General features: G+C 34.3%; 1 protein-coding gene across 7 annotated transcripts in view; it reads right to left on the bottom strand.

Annotated features, from left to right (window-relative positions):
- LOC121371466 (nesprin-1-like) overlaps window positions 1–20,044 on the bottom strand; it is a 191,958-nt gene that overhangs the window by 114,191 nt on the left and 57,723 nt on the right. For all 7 annotated transcript variants that reach the window (XM_041497379.1, XM_041497381.1, XM_041497385.1 and 4 more), the window contains 4 exons: window positions 19,713–19,874; window positions 18,808–18,978; window positions 16,517–16,693; window positions 9,068–9,373 (listed from right to left, as the gene is read on the bottom strand). In XM_041497379.1, the coding sequence (XP_041353313.1) occupies window positions 9,068–9,373; window positions 16,517–16,693; window positions 18,808–18,978; window positions 19,713–19,874 (816 nt within the window). The remainder of the gene's footprint in view (window positions 1–9,067; window positions 9,374–16,516; window positions 16,694–18,807; window positions 18,979–19,712; window positions 19,875–20,044) is intronic.

Genomic DNA, 20,044 nt, shown 5'->3' with positions numbered 1-20,044 from the left:
TGACTACTTCCATTATGCAATTCACAAGTCTCATTATGATTTTTAACACTAAACAGTTAATGAAAATATAACCAGTTTTGCATTAAGATGTCCAGAATAATATTTTTTTTAATTTTCTTTGGGCAACACACAAAATATTAAACATACACTTGAGATTGAAGCTTTAACAACTGTTCGGTACAACTCATACACATACTTAAAACTACATATCACAGATACAAATATGCCACAATTTGTTGCTAACATCAACCAGTAAAAAATATATACATTATTTATCACAGATTATAGATGTAAAATGATTTTAGGAATTAACAAAAGAATATACTTTAACAATGCCTATTAAAGTTCTAAAACTTTTAGGTATAAACCTTTTATATCACAGGCTAATCACATATATTGTACAAAATGGATTAAACAGCAAGAACAAATCCAAAGATATGACTTCTATTCTTATCACAATCAAATAGTGTGCTGGCATTTTTTTCTGTGCATCATTCGTATTAAAATTAATAGCTAACCGATTCTTTTTTCGTTTCTTTTTTCAGTAGTTCTGATCTTGGTCATGATTGTTCCCTATGAATTTGTAGCCATGACTGTTTCAATGGCCATTTCCAAACAAACTAAAACAGTTTTATATAAGCTGATTCAGCTCACACAAAACAGTATACATGCATTTTTTGTCATGAATGAACGCTTTGAGCCTTTGACTGTTCAATACTTGTAAACATATTATGTAACTAATACTTAACACCAGTACTCCTTACAGTTATAAAGTTAATGCCTTAACAACCAATATGAGTGTGTTCTATAGATAATATTAGATGTCTGCAGCCTGTCTAACAGCTTATATACATATAAACATGTATAATATTACTTGTATCTACATGGGTCATCAGATGACAAAAGATTATGCTATTTTTATTTACGTATATACTTATTTAAAAGATACTGTGGTTCTCGGTCATTTATAAATGTAGGTTATTTTAAATAAATGATTGACATTTTTAGCCAATTCAGACATTGTTTTATATTCATAAATAATTAAGCTGTACTTATAACATTATTAGTGGTATTGTGGTTTCATGTCTGGACAATATGCACACAATTTGACTGTCAACCAAAGTGAAGATTTACTTTGTTAAGTAATGTTTGTTTATAAAATGCACATACATAATGCTATATTGTAAATCAGTCCAAATGCAACATTCTTTTTTTCTTTAAAATATTCATAAATAACCAGATCATCTGGTAGCTTTTCATGATATATACAGTGAAACCTGTCTAATCTGGATCCTGAACAAACCGGGAATCTTGTCAAAACCGGACAAGTTTCATGGTCCCTAATTTTCTGAATTCTAAAATGAAACCCTTTAAAAACCGGATCTTGTCTAAATCAAATAAATATTATGTCCCCAGCATGATCCAGATTAGACAGGTTTCATTATACATGTATATGAACAGGCTACCAAAAATAAACCAAACAAAAAAATATTTGAGACAAATAGAACTTACTTCATCTTACCAATGTAAATTTGTATATACCAATATTTGAACAATGGACACCATATAAAAAATATCACAGTCAATAACTGAATATCTCTACACTCTATATATTCACTAGTAAATGAGACAGGCATCAAAATTCTGTTGACAAACTATTTAGAACCCATGTTTTGTAAGTTCGTTCCTGAGATCTCGCTTCATCTTTGAGGAGAGTTTCTTGAGATGGCGAGCCGTTGATGCGGCAGCTGACAGAGCGTCGTCTAAATGATACCGCCCCATCACGCTGCCGTAATTGGACATACGATGGCGACGGCGAGATGATGTTCGAATATCAATACCACCAGACATTAAATCCATATCATCGTATGAGTGAACAAACTCTCGCATCCTGTACCGTCTCGGATGAACCAGAATGGGTGGAGGTAGGGCTGGCAGAGCCCTCCTACTTTCAGGAAAAGCCATAGTGGGACTTTCTGAGAGTGCTGGATTAACTGGAAGTGATCTTCTAGAAGGCAGCTGGTAGTTACGTAGTCGCTCAAGTCTTTCATTCACATTGTTCAGATCCTCCATTGTAACTCGGCGCTGAGTCACAGGAGGAGCCTGTCTAGCGGCCATGTCCACAGGGAATGTATTCATGAAATGTTGGTGATATTCATACGGCTGGGGTCCATTAGCTTGGGGACCACCAGCTGGTGTTACTGAGGCAAATCCATTGACGTATGGCCCATTTGACATATTCCTTGCCACAGCCGGCTCCCCTGTTATGAGTTTAGGAGATTCAAGTTGAGCTGATGTTGCACGTGTTCCTAAACTTGAGCGGTTTCTCTGATCAAATGGAGATTCAAAAACACTCTGACTTGTCATCTGAGATGGGGAACTCCTGTCTCCAGCCTTCATGCGATGAACTTCATCAAACAATTCATGGAAACGTCCCTGCCTTTGTAATCGGACATTATCTCCTTCTGGAAACAGTCTCAGTGATGTCTGAGTTGCTTGTTGAGAACTAGTCTGTGTTGTCGCATTTCCTTGTCGACCGGCATTTTTCAGGTCCTGAACATCACGGTATAGAGACTCCAATTGTTCTTTCTGGATGGACATGTCAGATGCAATAGATACATCATCACAGAAACTGCTATTGGAAGAATTGATTCCTTGCTGCCTTTTAATATCCTTGACTTCAGAGAGAATACTGCGCAACAAGTTACTTTTTGACTGACTTCGCTTCTTAGTCTGAGCACCAATGGTATGAAGCGACGTGGTTGACGTCTGTGCTGCCGAATCACGAGGCTCATGTTCAGTCTGGGTTTGGATTGACCGAGGGAACATACTCTCATCCGTCTGAGTCCGAGTATGGCCTGGAGTCTGGGACGTGGCATTCCTGAGATCCTCTGGATTAATTGGCAGAAACACTCCCGTTATGAAACTGGTGATCGACTCTGTGTCCGAATCTCCAAACACGGTGGGCGTGTCGAGCCGCGACTCGGACCCCAGCCAGTCGGACGGTTCCTCGAGGTGTGTGTCAAAGCTGGACGCATGCATCGTGTCGCCGTACGTGTCCCCGTACCCAGACTCCTCGCTGTCCGACTCACATCCCGCGGCAGCCGCTCCTTTCTTTAACTTCTCCACTCGGCTTTGATTCAGAGTTCGATTCAGCGTCCGCGGGGTCATCGACCTGGACAAGTTGCCACTCCGAGACCTCTTCATGGATGGGGAGCCTGGATGCTGGCCTTTGCCCTTCGATGATCCACGTGGTGTTTTCCATCGGAATGAGTCATCGGGGCCGCCGTCAAATGGGTTTATGTGTTGGCGAGATGTGTTGGGAGTTTGAGTTGACCGACAGGGCCGTCTTGTCTGTACAAAGTGATGGAGGAATAGGAATTATTATAACAATTTGTTGCATGCATGATCAATAACTACAATTTAACTATTTCATGCCCTAGTGCATTATTAAATGCTTGTAGTGCAAATTGATTTTTGCTATCAATTAAAAATTAAGTTTTCATTTTTCATTTGTTTTTTAATATACTTTAAAAACTTTTTTAAAATTGTTTTTTTTAGATGCTTTCAAGTAAAACCTTTAAAAAGGAAGAAAATTTCAATAAAATAATTTCAATATTTTTTTTTTCTTGAAATTGCTTTTTATTTCAAGTTTTTAAATATAAAATTGAACACAAAGGAAATATTAAATCGAAACACAGAGGAAAAGAAATAATTATGGTGTTAATTTTAAAGAGAATCAGGAAAAGAATTAAAAAGCACTTCTATTTAAAGTCTTAAATCTGACAACTAGCCATGCTCTAAAGACAAAAAATTAAAATGAAAAAAAAAGTACAGAAAAAGAAAATGTCTAATCTAAAACATGCCACACAAAATCTAAAGCTAAACATGCAATGCAACATTATTAAACTCTGAAGCACCAAACAAAAGAAAAAAATAATAACTTTGCTCCAGTTGCAAACTTGCCTTGCATAGTTCATTGGTACTAGAAAAATAATGTGTTGAGTTTCTCAATTCACTGGGCCATCAGACGCTAGGTTTAGTAAAACACAAGTCACCATATAAAGGGTGAAAAAGCAGGCAACTGTCGAATGTGCTTGGTGAAGATCTTAACGTAACAACAAGCATGCAGAAAGAGTTACAAAAGAAGCAATAACAGGCACAAATGGGAAGGAGGAGAGACGTACAAAGAAATATATTTTACCGGTTAGTCTGTGTAAGCAGAAACACAACACCTGCCCAGTAATACTATAATCCAGCAGAGATTAACCCACCAAGCGGTTGTGCAAGTTGAGGCAAGCCTAGCTCACCTCAAAGGGAATTGAGGGAACCTGAAGACATAGATGTATGGCCAAAGCCACCTTACCACGCAATCACAAATCATATTTGTGAATGGTTTAATATAACATTTTTATTACAACCCAACTGACCAATGCTAATAGGGCTTGCTTGGCATGAATAGCCATGTTTAAACAAAGTGGAGTTGTTGGGGTTTTTTTGTGTAAAGAAAGTCAATACTAATTTGAATTGTTTACCTTATATTCAAAGACCAGCTTGTCAGAGCTCCATTGTACTGTTGGAGTGATTGATCAGTTATGGCTTTACTCAAGTGATTGGGGTTTCTTAGCCACGGCAATTAAAGTTATTCAAGTATTCAATTAAGCACGAGCTGAAGCTAACAACTGGCTTTGCTTTATTTACTTGCAGTCACATGATTACACCAGATTTTTGAATGGCTTCTCAAATGTATTTTTCACCTGGGTAAACATTTTGCAGGTATGTCCACATTCCAAAATTCAGATACAATAACAAACCCAAAAATCTATATTGACAGAATATTCTTAGTAAATATGAGAGAAGGTCATTTAACAAAATATTCTTTTATCAAACCAAGTTTGCAACTCACCAGAATTTTTTTTATTGCTAGCAATGTGCAATGAAAATAATATAAATTATTTCCTGTCAGTTTTTATCAACAAATCGCACAATGGCGGCCATATTTGTCTATTATGCCAGAGTAACGCTGCTTACACAAACAGGTTTGTTGCCAAAGAAAGTAGTTATTCCAACCGGTATATATCTTAACCTGTCACAGGATTGAAAACCATGCTACATGTGTATCATGTGTGATAAACCGCTTATATTTTAATATTCGGTTCAGAATAATTATCTGTAGTTGAATGTAATAATTACAGGTCAAATGTAATTAAATATCTTAAAAGTTGACGTCAATGTCAAAGCAGACCATGTGATATATACTTAATGGGTGTGCGTGGTGGGGAAGGGGGAGGGTTGTCTGTGTGTGTGTATGTTTGTGTATGTGAATGTGTTTGCATATACATGTGTACATGTGCGTGCGTGTGTGCGTGTGTGTGTGTGTGTGTGTGTGTCTGTGTATTTTGTATAAAACAATAAAACAGTTATTTTGCCATTATCAAACAATTATGGTAGCTGTGACATTTGGTCTAGTTCAGAGTAAAAACCAATCACCATCAAACTTAAATCCATTCCCTCCATGAACAGCACACTTCACTGCCTATGAGATCAGAGATACTACACACAGAAACAACCCAACATATGGTTATGGACCACACTGATAATGGGAGACGAAATCCGCTATTGCCATTCCATGGTTTTTTCTTTTTGATTAGCAGCAATGGATTTTTTACATGCACCATCCCACAAACAGGACAGTACATACCATAGCATTTGTTACTCCAGTTGTGGTGAACTGGCTGGAATGAGAAATGGTCCTATATGGATCCAGTGACGGAGTTAATCCTTATCGACTGCACATAGATATTAGGCAAGCATTTGACCACTAGGCCATGATCGAGCCATCCCTTACCAATAAGGCTGCTATAACCTGTTAGCAATGTAAAATATATTTGAAAATGCAGTGTATTTGATACTTGTATGTTCGTTCACAAGCTGCATTAATGGTTGGAAAGCGGTTATTGCAGTTAAAAGAAAGCATTTTTAATTTAAGTGGGAAATGTTATCTTGTACTTTAAAGATTTACTATCATATGTGCAAATAGAAGCAAAGTCAGGTGCTATATAGAGGATTTGTATTCCAATATCACGGTACATGTATTTGTACCTAATAGAATATGAAATAAAACCAGTCAGCCTATGTGATCTTTAACATGATTGATCAGGAAGATGTGTATGTCCTTTTTCTTGTAGCTTACAAAAAGTAATTTTTGAATCCAGTGTACCGGTAATTTAAACAAAAAGAAAAGACTACGTTACATGTATAGTACTGTAACCAATGGTGTTTTGGTATTTGACATATACTTTTGTTTGACATATTGAACACATGGTCTACTGTAATAAAAACCCATGGCCATTATTATCTGCAGTGATATTTGTATGTGCATTTACACACAATTTTTACTATACAAATCAAGGCTTATTTGTCTGACTGGAAATTAAGACAGAAGAAAACAATTTGAATAATTTAATAACATAATTTCGTTCATTGTTAGGAATTGCTGAAAAAAATGCTGTGTAATGAATGTTTATTCTTAAGACTGACAAGCTGAAAAGTGATATAAGTGTTATTACATGTCACGGCAAGGAATGCATTTGTTATGTTTGGTTACTGCATGGCCCAGAGAATTGAAACTGATTGCATGGGAAGGCAGAGAAGGATTATTGCATATGGCAGTTACACAAAGCTGTGGTGTAGAGTCATGCATACAGGTGGGTGATTTATGAGGTAACAGTGCTTACTGCAACCACAAAACAAACCAGGGTCCATTGAACAAGATTACAATTACAGTCAGATACTTTTATATGATGCCTTGCATAGCCATATCAGATGTGTTCCATTCGCCTAAACAAATATTTATATTTCAGCCTATACAGAACGGTCACTTGCTCATTGTAACATGCTACATGTATATTGCAACACTTCCTTGAGTTACTGTTATATACAGGGCTGATTATACAATAATCAGATGCCACACAACTTAAATGAAATAAATATTTGAATTTAAAAAATCCTTTAATTTAAAATAATACAATTATATTATTTTAACATAAAATAAATTATATCAGTTATATATTGAATTATACAAAGACGATTACAGTCAACCATGCTTAAACAGCCACCTGTGTTAAGCCACCACCTAAAGATCTCCCAAACCATTTAATAGATAGATAACTAGTTTAACGTGCTCACATATCATTAGGGTTTCGAACACGCAACCATTTAATATGATACAAATTAAAATTTAGTAAGTAGCCAACTCTGTGTAGAGAACATTTTATCACTATATGTGGCTGCTTAACATGGTTTTAACTGTATTTAATAATTAAATTTAAGACCTCTGGTATGTTTTGAACACATAAGACCCTCACACCAATAACAAATAAAAATGCACAAAACAATTGATGTATCTAACATCACCTGACAGAACAAGGGTTAAACACAACAATGTAATGTAACATGCAGCAATAATTAAATGTGTATTATCAGTACCTGTGTGTGTGTGCATCTACGAAACCATGAACCAAACTTCAAGTGGATAGTCTTGACAGAAAACAAATACAAAAAACAACCGCTGCTGCATGGCCACCTTAAGGAAGGTGCCTTACTCCATTCCTGGAGTCTTCAGATTCATCCAGGTTATTTTTAAAGAGCTGTTACAACTCAGCAATGAGGTTTAAAGATCAGAAACCCAGTTCCCACATTTCATACGGCAATGTTATTCACAACAGTGTTAGATTTTCCACAATCTATCACATTCTTAAATGAAATATCTATTCTCAAAAATCTACTAGTATATTTTTGAGTAAAATGACTATATATTCAAAATCTACAACATTCTAGAATAAAAAAAGATCTAACATATTGAAGAACAAACTGACTATAGTTTTTTTTAAATCTATCTAAAGAAAAAAAACATGAAGGTCATCACTCATGCACTATTATAAATGATTACTGATGGACAAAACAGTTGTAAACCAATTACAGTTCACAACTAACAATCCTTGGTTGACTCATAAACTAATACAAAATTATTCTCACACAATAAAAACGTTTAAAAAGCCACATATAGAAAAACATTTCATTCATTCATCCATTTTCTCATTCAGACATTTGACTCACATCTTTATTTCAACACAAATACATTCATTATTCACATTTTCCACCATTACTTGTTTAACATATAGGACTAACAGCAAGACTAAAGCAATGATTTTAGTTCACTTAGTGCATATGGTGACCTGTGTATTTACCTCATCTGTAGTTTAGTATCATATTTTGAAAACAAACACCTGGAAAATTGTGTCAGTTTAGATATACATTGTTTTCTGCATGCAAAGCAAGTAGGCAACTAATAGACTATCTGATGATGGAAGCAGCTTCAGCTGCATGCATTTTATTTCTTAATTGTTCATATATTAATCTATTCATTTTGAAGATGCTTGGAAGTTTTAGAAATTTTAAAATGATTGACGGAATAAAAATATTGAAAGAAATGTTTTAGCATAAATGGTTGCAAAAAGCAATATTAGAAATACCAATATTTACACTGATGGTATGTTTGATTTATTTGTGACTTCAAAAATTAGTCACATTAATCAATAATGGTATCAGACTGTAAAACAAGTCATTATAAATGGTATCATATTTCATAAAATGCATGCACTCTGACACCTTGTTCTGAGAACAAGATATTGCAAATTTAAAAAGCCTTTTATGTAATTAATAAAGATTGAAGATGAAAATGACTCAGTTTGTGGTTTGCTGTTAAATGGTGATAAATCCAACAAGAGATTTTCCCACATTAGAGACTCAAGCTGTTAATTTTGAAAATGCTTCGAAGTTTTGTAAAGTTATAGATCACTAGTAAATTAAAAATCCAAATTCACTCAATGTCTTTTGTCAAAAAGATTTTAACATTTCAAAATGATATCTAACCTCATACATATACATGAGCAATAAGATGAAAAAGTATCTGTTATATTCCATTTTTGAGATCCTATATTTCCTGAAATGCAGTAAACCACAACTTGAGTTTTCAAAATCAAAATGGAAAAACAAATGATCCTACCTTCATCAGCATGCTCTTGTTCTGCACTGATGATTCTGACTGGTCGATGCGTTCCAGTTCCCTCACGTAGTTCTCCAGGTCTTCATCCATGGTTTCCTGCTGCAGCTGCAGGTCGCATGCAGACACCATCTCCTGGCGACGACGGTCAATGAGGATGTCCAACTCACCGAGCACCTCCTCCCAGTCATCCTGGAGGGCGCGCACAACCGGGTCCACAAGAGACGGGTTGTGTTCGGTCAGAGCGTGGTACTGAGCAAGAAGCTCTTTGATGGCCGGACCGCGAGCCTGGATCTCGTCACGCAATGCCTGAAATAAGATCGTTTATAATTAGGGAAGTAATAACCATACAGTAAAATAGTTTAGAATCATGGATGCAATGATTGACTGTACAGTAAAAGAGTTTAGAATCATGGATGTAATGACTGTACAGTAAAAGAGTTTAGAATCATGGATGTAATGACTGGACAGTAAAAGAGTTTAGAATCATGGATGTAATGATTGTACAGTAAAAAGGTTTAGAATCACGGATGTAATGACTGTACAGTAAAAAAGTTTAGAATCATGGATGTAATGACTGTACAGTAAAAGAGATTAGAATCATGGATGTAATGACTGTACAGTAAAAAGAGTTTAGAATCATGGATGTAATGACTGTACAGTAAAACAGTTCAGAATCATGGATGTAATGACTGTACAGTAAAAGAGTTTAGAATCATGGATGTAATGACTGTACAGTAAAAGTGTTTAGAATCATGGATGTAATGACTGTACAATAAAAGTGTTTAGAATGAGGGACATAATAATCATACAGTAATAATGACTTTTTATATAGTAGGTTAGTTTAGAATCATGGATGTAATGACTGGACAGTAAAATAGTTTAGAATCATGGATGTAATGACTGTACAGTGAAAGAGTTTAGAATCATGGGTGTAATGACTGTACATTAAAAGAGTTTAGAATCATGGATGTAATGACTGTACAGTAAAAGAGTTAGAATGAGGGAGATAATAATCATACAGTAATAATGACTTTTTATACAGTAGGTTAGTTTAGAATCATGGATGTAATGACTGGACAGTAAAATAGTTTAGAATCATGGATGTAATGACTGTACAGTGAAAGAGTTTAGAATCATGGATGTAATGACTGACTGTACAGTAAAAGAGTTTAGAATCATGGATGTAATGACTGTACAGTAAAAGATTTTTAGAATGAGGGAGGTAATAATCATACAGTAATAATGACTTTTTATACAGTAGGTTAGTTTAGAATCATGGATGTAATGACTGTACAGTAAAATAGTTTAGAATCATGGATGTAATGACTGTACAGTAAAAAAGTTTAGAATCACGGATGTAATGACTGTACAGTAAAAGAGTAAAAGAGATTAGAATCATGCATGTAATGACTGTACAGTAAAAAGAGTTTAGAATCATGGATGTAACGACTGTACAGTAAAAGAGTTTAGAATCATGGATGTAATGACTGTACAGTAAAAGAGTTTAGAATCATGGATGTAATGACTGTACAGTAAAAGAGTTTAGAATCATGGATGTAATGACTGTACAATAAAAAGAGTTTAGAATCATGGATGTAATGACTGTACAGTAAAATAGTTTAGAATCATGGATGTAATGACTGTACAGTAAAAGAGTTTAGAATCATGGATGTAATGACTGTACAGTAAAAAGAGTTTAGAATCATGGATGTAATGACTGTACAGTAAAAGAGTTTAGAATCATGGATGTAATGACTGTACAGTAAAAGAGTTTAGAATCATGGATGTAATGACTGTACAGTAAAAGAGTTTAGAATCATGGATGTAATGACTGTACAGTAGGTTAGTTTAGAATCATGGATGCAATGACTGTACAGTAAAAGTGTTTAGAATGAGGGAGATAATAATCATACAGTAATAATGACTTTTTATACAGTAGGTTAGTTTAGAATCATGGATGTAATGACTGGACAGTAAAATAGTTTAGAATCATGGATGTAATGACTGTACAGTGAAAGAGTTTAGAATCATGGATGTAATGACTGACTGTACAGTAAAAGAGTTTAGAATCATGGATGTAATGACTGTACAGTAAAAGATTTTTAGAATGAGGGAGGTAATAATCATACAGTAATAATGACTTTTTATACAGTAGGTTAGTTTAGAATCATGGATGTAATGACTGTACAGTAAAATAGTTTAGAATCATGGATGTAATGACTGTACAGTAAAAAAGTTTAGAATCACGGATGTAATGACTGTACAGTAAAAGAGTAAAAGAGATTAGAATCATGGATGTAATGACTGTACAGTAAAAAGAGTTTAGAATCATGGATGTAACGACTGTACAGTAAAAGAGTTTAGAATCATGGATGTAATGACTGTACAGTAAAAGAGTTTAGAATCATGGATGTAATGACTGTACAGTAAAAGAGTTTAGAATCATGGATGTAATGACTGTACAATAAAAAGAGTTTAGAATCATGGATGTAATGACTGTACAGTAAAAGAGTTTAGAATCATGGATGTAATGACTGTACAGTAAAAAGAGAAAGAGTTTAGAATCATGGATGTAATGACTGTACAGTAAAAGAGTTTAGAATCATGGATGTAACGACTGTACAGTAAAAGAGTTTAGAATCATGGATGTAATGACTGTACAGTAAAAGAGTTTAGAATCATGGATGTAATGACTGTACAGTAGGTTAGTTTAGAATCATGGATGCAATGACTGTACAGTAAAAGTGTTTAGAATCATGGATGTAATGACTGTACAGTAAAAGTGTTTAGAATGAGGGAGATAATAATCATACAGTAATAATGACTTTTTATACAGTAGGTTAGTTTAGAATCATGGATGTAATGACTGTACAGTAAAATAGTTTAGAATCATGGATGTAATGACTGTACAGTGAAAGAGTTTAGAATCATGGATGTAATGACTGTACAGTAAAAGAGTTTAGAATCATGGAAGTAATGACTGTACAGTAAAAGAGTTAGAATGAGGGAGATAATAATCATACAGTAATAATGACTTTTTATACAGTAGGTTAGTTTAGAATCATGATGTAATGACTGGACAGTAAAATAGTTTAGAATCATGGATGTAATGACTGTACAGTAAAAGAGTTTAGAATCATGGATGTAATGACTGTACAGTAAAAGAGTAAAAGAGATTAGAATCATGGATGTAATGACTGTACAGTAAAAAGAGTTTAGAATCATGGATGTAACGACTGTACAGTAAAAGAGTTTAGAATCATGGATGTAATGACTGTACAGTAAAAGAGTTTAGAATCATGGATGTAATGACTGTACAGTAAAAGAGTTTAGAATCATGGATGTAATGACTGTACAGTAAAATAGTTTAGAATCATGGATGTAATGACTGTACAGTAAAAGAGTTAGAATGAGGGAGGTAATAATCATACAGTAATAATGACTTTTTATACAGTAGGTTAGTTTAGAATCATGGATGCAATGACTGTACAGTAAAAGTGTTTAGAATCATGGATGTAATGACTGTACAGTAAAAGTGTTTAGAATCATGGATGTAATGACTGTACAGTAAAAGAGTTAGAATGAGGGAGATAATAATCATACAGTAATAATGACTTTTTATACAGTAGGTTAGTTTAGAATCATGGATGTAATGACTGGACAGTAAAAATGAGTTTAGAATCATGGATGTAATCACTGTACAGTGAAATAGTTTAGAATCATGGATGTAATGACTGTACAGTAAAAGAGTTTAGAATCATGGATGTAATGACTGTACAGTAAAAGAGTTTAGAATCATGGATGTAATGACTGTACAGTAAAAGAGTTAGAATGAGGTAATAGAATCATGCATAATAATGACTTTTTATACAGTAGGTTAGTTTAGAATCATGGATGTAATGACTGTACAGTAAAAGAGTTTAGAATCATGGATGTAATGACTGTACAGTAAAAGAGTTTAGAATCATGGATGTAATGACTGTACAGTAAAAGTGTTTAGAATGATGGAAATAATAATCATACAGTAATAATGACTTTTTATACAGTAGGTTAGTTTAGAATCATGGATGTAATGACTGTACAGTAAAAGAGTTTAGAATCATGGATGTAATGACTGTACAGTAAAAGAGTTTAGAATCATGGATGTAACGACTGTACAGTAATAATCATACAGTAATAATGACTTTTTTAGAATCATGGATGGACTGTACAGTAAAAGATTTAGAATCATGGATGTAATGACTGTACAGTAAAAGTTTAGAATCATGGATGTAATGACTGTACAGTGAAAGAGTTTAGAATCATGGATGTAATGTACAGTACATGGATGTAACGACTGTACAGTGAAAGAGTTTAGAATCATGGATGTAACGACTGTACAGTGAAAGAGTTTAGAATCATGGATGTAACGACTGTACAGTAAAGAGTTTAGAATCATGGATGTAATGACTGTACAGTAAAAGAGTTTAGAATCATGGATGTAATGACTGTACAGTGAAAGAGTTTAGAATCATGGATGTAACGACTGTACAGTGAAAGTGTTTAGAATGATGGATGTAATGATTGACTGTACAGTAAGAGTTTAGAATCATGGATGTAATGACTGTACAGTAAAAGAGTTTAGAATGATGGATGTAATGATTGACTGTACAGTAAAAGAGTTTAGAATCATGGATGTAATGACTGTACAGTAAAATAGTTTAGAATCATGGATGTAATGACTGTACAGTAAAAGAGTTTAGAATCATGGATGTAATGACTGTACAGTAAAAGTGTTTAGAATCATGGATGTAACGACTGTACAGTAAAAGAGTTTAGAATCATGGATGTAATGACTGTACAGTAAAAGAGTTTAGAATCATGGATGTAATGACTGTACAGTAAAAGAGTTTAGAATCATGGATGTAATGACTGTACAGTAAAATAGTTTAGAATCATGGATGTAATGACTGTACAGTAAAAGAGTTAGAATGAGGGAGGTAATAATCATACAGTAATAATGACTTTTTATACAGTAGGTTAGTTTAGAATCATGGATGCAATGACTGTACAGTAAAAGTGTTTAGAATCATGGATGTAATGACTGTACAGTAAAAGTGTTTAGAATCATGGATGTAATGACTGTACAGTAAAAGAGTTAGAATGAGGGAGATAATAATCATACAGTAATAATGACTTTTTATACAGTAGGTTAGTTTAGAATCATGGATGTAATGACTGGACAGTAAAATAGTTTAGAATCATGGATGTAATGACTGTACAGTGAAAGAGTTTAGAATCATGAATGTAATGACTGTACAGTAAAAGAGTTTAGAATCATGGATGTAATGACTGTACAGTAAAAGAGTTTAGAATCATGGATGTAATGACTGTACAGTAAAAGAGTTAGAATGAGGTAATAATCATACAGTAATAATGACTTTTTATACAGTAGGTTAGTTTAGAATCATGGATGTAATGACTGTACAGTAAAAGTGTTTAGAATCATGGATGTAATGACTGTACAGTAAAAGTGTTTAGAATCATGGATGTAATGACTGTACAATAAAAGTGTTTAGAATGAGGGAAATAATAATCATACAGTAATAATGACTTTTTATACAGTAGGTTAGTTTAGAATCATGGATGTAATGACTGTACAGTAAAAGAGTTTAGAATCATGGATGTAATGACTGTACAGTAAAAGAGTTAGAATAAGGGAGGTAATAATCATACAGTAATAATGACTTTTTATACAGTAGGTTAGATTAGAATCATGGATGTAATGACTGTACAGTAAAATAGTTTAGAATCATGGATGTAATGACTGTACAGTAAAATAGTTTAGAATCACGGATGTAATGACTGTACAGTAAAAGAGTAAAAGAGATTAGAATCATGGATGTAATGACTGTACAGTAAAAAGAGTTTAGAATCATGGATATAACGACTGTACAGTAAAGGAGTTTAAAATCATGGATGTAATGACTGTACAGTAAAAGAGTTTAGAATCATGGATGTAATGACTGTACAGTAAAAGTGGTTAGAATCATGGATGTAATGACTGTACAGTAAAAGAGTTTAGAATCATGGATGTAACGACTGGACAGTAAAAGTGTTTAGAATCATGGATGTAACGACTGTACAGTGAAAGAGTTTAGAATCATGGATGTAACGACTGTACAGTGAAAGAGTTTAGAATCATGGATGTAACGACTGTACAGTGAAAGAGTTTAGAATCATGGATGTAACGACTGTACAGTGAAAGAGTTTAGAATCATGGATGTAACGACTGTACAGTGAAAGAGTTTAGAATCATGGATGTAACGACTGGACAGTAAAAGAGTTTAGAATCATGGATGTAACGACTGTACAGTGAAAGAGTTTAGAATCATGGATGTAACGACTGTACAGTGAAAGTGTTTAGAATGATGGATGTAATGATTGACTGTACAGTAAGAGTTTAGAATCATGGATGTAATGACTGTACAGTAAAAGAGTTTAGAATGATGGATGTAATGATTGACTGTACAGTAAAAGAGTTTAGAATCATGGATGTAATGACTGTACAGTAAAATAGTTTAGAATCATGGATGTAATGACTGTACAGTAAAAGAGTTTAGAATCATGGATGTAATGACTGTACAGTAAAAGTGTTTAGAATCATGGATGTAATGACTGTACAGTAAAAGAGTTTAGAATCATGGATGTAATGACTGTACAGTAAAATAGTTTAGAATCATGGATGTAATGACTGTACAGTGAAAGAGTTTAGAATCATGGATGTAATGACTGTACAGTAAAAGAGTTAGAATGAGGGAGGTAATAATCATACAGTAATAATGACTTTTTATACAGTAGGTTAGTTTAGAATCAAAGAAAAAATAGACATGTACTGCTACTATGTTGTCTAACAATTAATAAAAAACAAAACGTTATGACTTTTATTTTAGCTTTAATATGGTTGCCATGGCAAGTAAAATGATCAAACAAAGTGTGAAAATTGTAAAATAAACATGATAACAATATACTTTTGTCCATAAAACCCAATATTACTAAACGTTTAGCCCAGTAAACTTTCAATGTGACTAATGTGCAAATGGTTAGTTTTCAGCCTTGATTTGACATTTGATATAAATATTTAATAACATCCCAGCACAGAAAAAAAATATACTGGCTATTGAGATTCATATAAAGGTAAGCATGTACAATCGAGTAAGGTACATTTACAGTTTACACTTGAAGACTTTCCAAAATGTGATATATACACCTATTTCCAGATTTTGGAGTTAACAGTGAAGATATAATGATGTTAGTACAACTCAGCAATATGACAATTACGTTTTCGTCAAAACAACATCTCTGGCAATTAAACAGGATCTTAAAACTATGCTTTGAGTGGTATATGCTATGTCATGTTGCAGGAAAACCATGTTTTTCTTAAAATGGTGTAAATGTTTCTTGTCTCACCTTAAGTTTCTCAATGTCAAGTTCTGCAGCCTCCGCGTGCAGTTTGGACGGTCGCTGTTCAAGGTCATTAACCTCTTCCTGTTTGCTGTGCAGCCAGTGTCGGAGGTCGGTGCGCTGTCGGTCAACACTGTCCCACTGTCGGATTATATCACGCAGCCGATCAAGTCGCTTCTCAACCTTCATTAAGTAAACATTATTGAGAAAATAAGACTTGATAATCACCTCTTCATGCAAGATTAACATGGTCAAACCAAAAAAACTAAACAATGAAATCTCAAGTTAAACAAATAGAAATGTTTAACTAGAAATAACACTTAATAATCATAATGTTGAGACAATGTATATGTTGTCAAATTTTGTTATCTTGGTGTTGTATGGACAGAACCAATCAGGATGAGATATTGGTGATATTGGTTGCCTCGGTAGTAGAGTGGTTTAGCCATCTGCCTTAAGACTGGTATGTCCAGGGCAGTGCCGGATTTATAAGGGGGCAAAGGGGGCAATTGCCCCGGGTCCCCCTGCCAGAGAGGCTCCCCAGACTAAGGACTTCTTTTATAAAAAAAATTAATAATTATAAAATTAGTTCGTTTTTTTTATTTGTCATGTAATTTAAATTCCATGTTGAGGGCCCCCCGAACCTGAAGTGCCCCGGGCCCCTGCCCGAGACCCCCCAAAGTCTAAATCTGGCCCTGGTCCAGGGTTTGCACTCTGGTACTTTCTCCCACCCAGAGCAAGTTTTAGTGGTTCAGTGGGGAATGTAAGGCCATTACACTGACTGCTCTCTCACTAACCACTAACACCTAATGATTACACACTTTCCTGGATAGACAAAAAAACTGATGTATATATTAAAGATCGCTTATAAGCACGAAAATAAAATGAAATGAATGTATCGCCACTGACAAGACAGTACAAACGTCAGCCATGAATCACAGATTGAAATCATTGGGGATAGGATGAGGATGAGGATGAGACAGAGCAAATGGAAATGGATTCATTGATGGGGATCAATTGTAAGATTTATTACACTGCACACTATTCCAAATTAATTTAAATTAATTAAGACACATGTATGCATATTAAAAATGATTTCAATTAGAAACAAAGTTTATTTATTTTAAAGATGTAAAAGTTACTTAAAACTTACTTGTGAACACATTTTTCAAAATAATCCTTTTCTTGTATAGCATATGTCAATGAATCACTCTAATGGCACCATTATGTTAAATACTGATACCAGACTTTTTCTTCACATGTTAAATATTAACACTATATGTTTGACCCTAGTTACCTAGCCACCTGGGTCAGGCTGGTTTTAAAATTTCTATTATTAACCCCTTATCATGCAATCTCATGTTAGAAACCTTGTCTTTTCAATTGCTGTCAAACTGATGAATGAAACACAGTCAGGACATAATAAAATGAAAGTATTTTTAACAACACCTGAGAACATTGTATAATGAGAAGTTATCAGGTACATTTGTATCGCACAGCTGATGACGAAATTCAAATACAGACTACTCTTTTCAATTAACAAAACGTTTTGTTCAGCATATACCATTACCATTATACATATACCAGTCAGTACTGAATTGCACAAAAATAGAACTATCTCAAGAAGAAGTTTGTTTTGTTTAACGACACCACTAGAGCACATTCATTAATTAATCATCGGCTATTGGATGTTAAACATTTGGTAATTTTGATATGTAGTCATCAGAGGAAACCTGCTCCATTTTTTTCTATGCAGCAAAAAGGGATCTTTTATATGCACCATCCCACAGACAGGATAGCACATACCATGGCCTTTGATATACCAGTCGTGGTGCACTGGCTGGAACGAGAAATAGCCCAGTGGGCCCACTGATGGGGATCGATCCCAAACCGACCACGCATCAAGCAAGTACTTTACCACTGGGCTACATCCCGCCTATCTCAGGAATCTACTAATAAACAGATATTCTACAATTCTGTTTTAGCTCAGGAATCTACTAATAAACAGATATTCTACAATTCTGTTTTATCTTAAGAAGCTTTACCACAGACTTTAGTTCCACATAAGCCTATAAAAACCTGTAGTCTGTAATTTAATTCAATTGGAAAAATATCTGTAACAGTTGAAATATTTTACACTGCCTAATAACTATGGTCAGCAACTTTAATTAATATGGTCTGTTTTTAATGAAAGTTACACAGGCATAACTATTTTAATACATAAACAAATCGGTAGTATTTTTCAGAGTTCACAAAACCGTATCTGACATCTCCATCTAGTTGTGGCTGCTGTTTACCTGGTTGATGGCCTCGTGGATCATTCCGTTGACCTTGTCTGCTAGCTGTGCGATGGAGTCAGTGAGTGCAGCCTCCGTCTGGTCGAGACTGTCCATGCTGCCGAGGTTCTCACAGCGCACAGACGAGTTGGTCAGCTCCTGCTTCATCTGGGTCAGCTTGTCCAGCATTGACTGCAGATATCACAACATATATAAATATATACTCATGTCAAAAATACTCAGTCGTAGTATACAGTTTTGAAATGAATAGTAAAAAGAAAATGTGATTTGTGTTTGAATTGATTTTATAGTCATTGGATTATGTTAAAAGTTTGAGGATTGTTATGTACAGAGGAATAATGTCTATGTAAAACATATAAAGTCCACAATGGGCGATCTTAAGTTGAAATAAGTAAAGTAAATAAAGGACAGAATTTCAAAAAACAAGTATGAAAACCAGAACATAACGCCTTGAACTGAGTAATGATAGTAGAAGTTGGTTTTTGGATAAAATGGTGTTTATCGGTTTTTCACCTGAACTCGTCATATTTTTATTGGTCTGACAATAATGTATTACCAGCATGCAATGATAAACTATTCTAAATGACCAACTCTAATTTTAAATTCTTTATTTATTGGCATTTACATTGCAAAATAATCAAAATATGTATTACATACATTTAATCCCAGAATATAACTTTAAAATTCTTATGCTCAATACACGGTATTGCACTGGATGCTCACAAATACTCTGGGAATACAATCTCACCAATTTGTAGCTGGAATTAATTATTATCATCCCTTTTCATTAAATTTACATATTATTTTCCCTAAAAACATTGGATATTATTTCATGAAAATCTAAAATTGAGAAATCTTAAGATTATCCAAAATTTTAAAGACATAAAAGAATGGTTAAATCTCACCTGAGTGCTCTCCCTTTGTGACTGGGCTTCTTCCAGTGTGTCGGGGACGTCTGCTTCATTGTCCTGCAGCCAGGACGGTAGGTCGTCCTGGAGGAAGTTCATTGCTGTGTCCAGCAAGTCCTTGTACTGCTGCCACTTCTGAAACACGTCATTCAGACGATCCTGAAAGATAACAAAGCAATTGTCTGAGACACACAGAATTTATAGAACTTCATGATAATAGCTTACTTGTGGACTGCAACAGTACTTACCTTCATCGTAGTGTGTAATTATAAGCTACCCACCAGAAAGAAACATTCCTGTGAGAAATAACCTCTGAGAACATGTCTACA

The sequence above is a fragment of the Gigantopelta aegis genome, chromosome 4 (genome assembly GCF_016097555.1).
Source record: "Gigantopelta aegis isolate Gae_Host chromosome 4, Gae_host_genome, whole genome shotgun sequence".
Lineage (NCBI taxonomy): Eukaryota > Metazoa > Mollusca > Gastropoda > Neomphalida > Peltospiridae > Gigantopelta > Gigantopelta aegis.
This window is presented reverse-complemented; position numbering and strand designations above follow the sequence as displayed.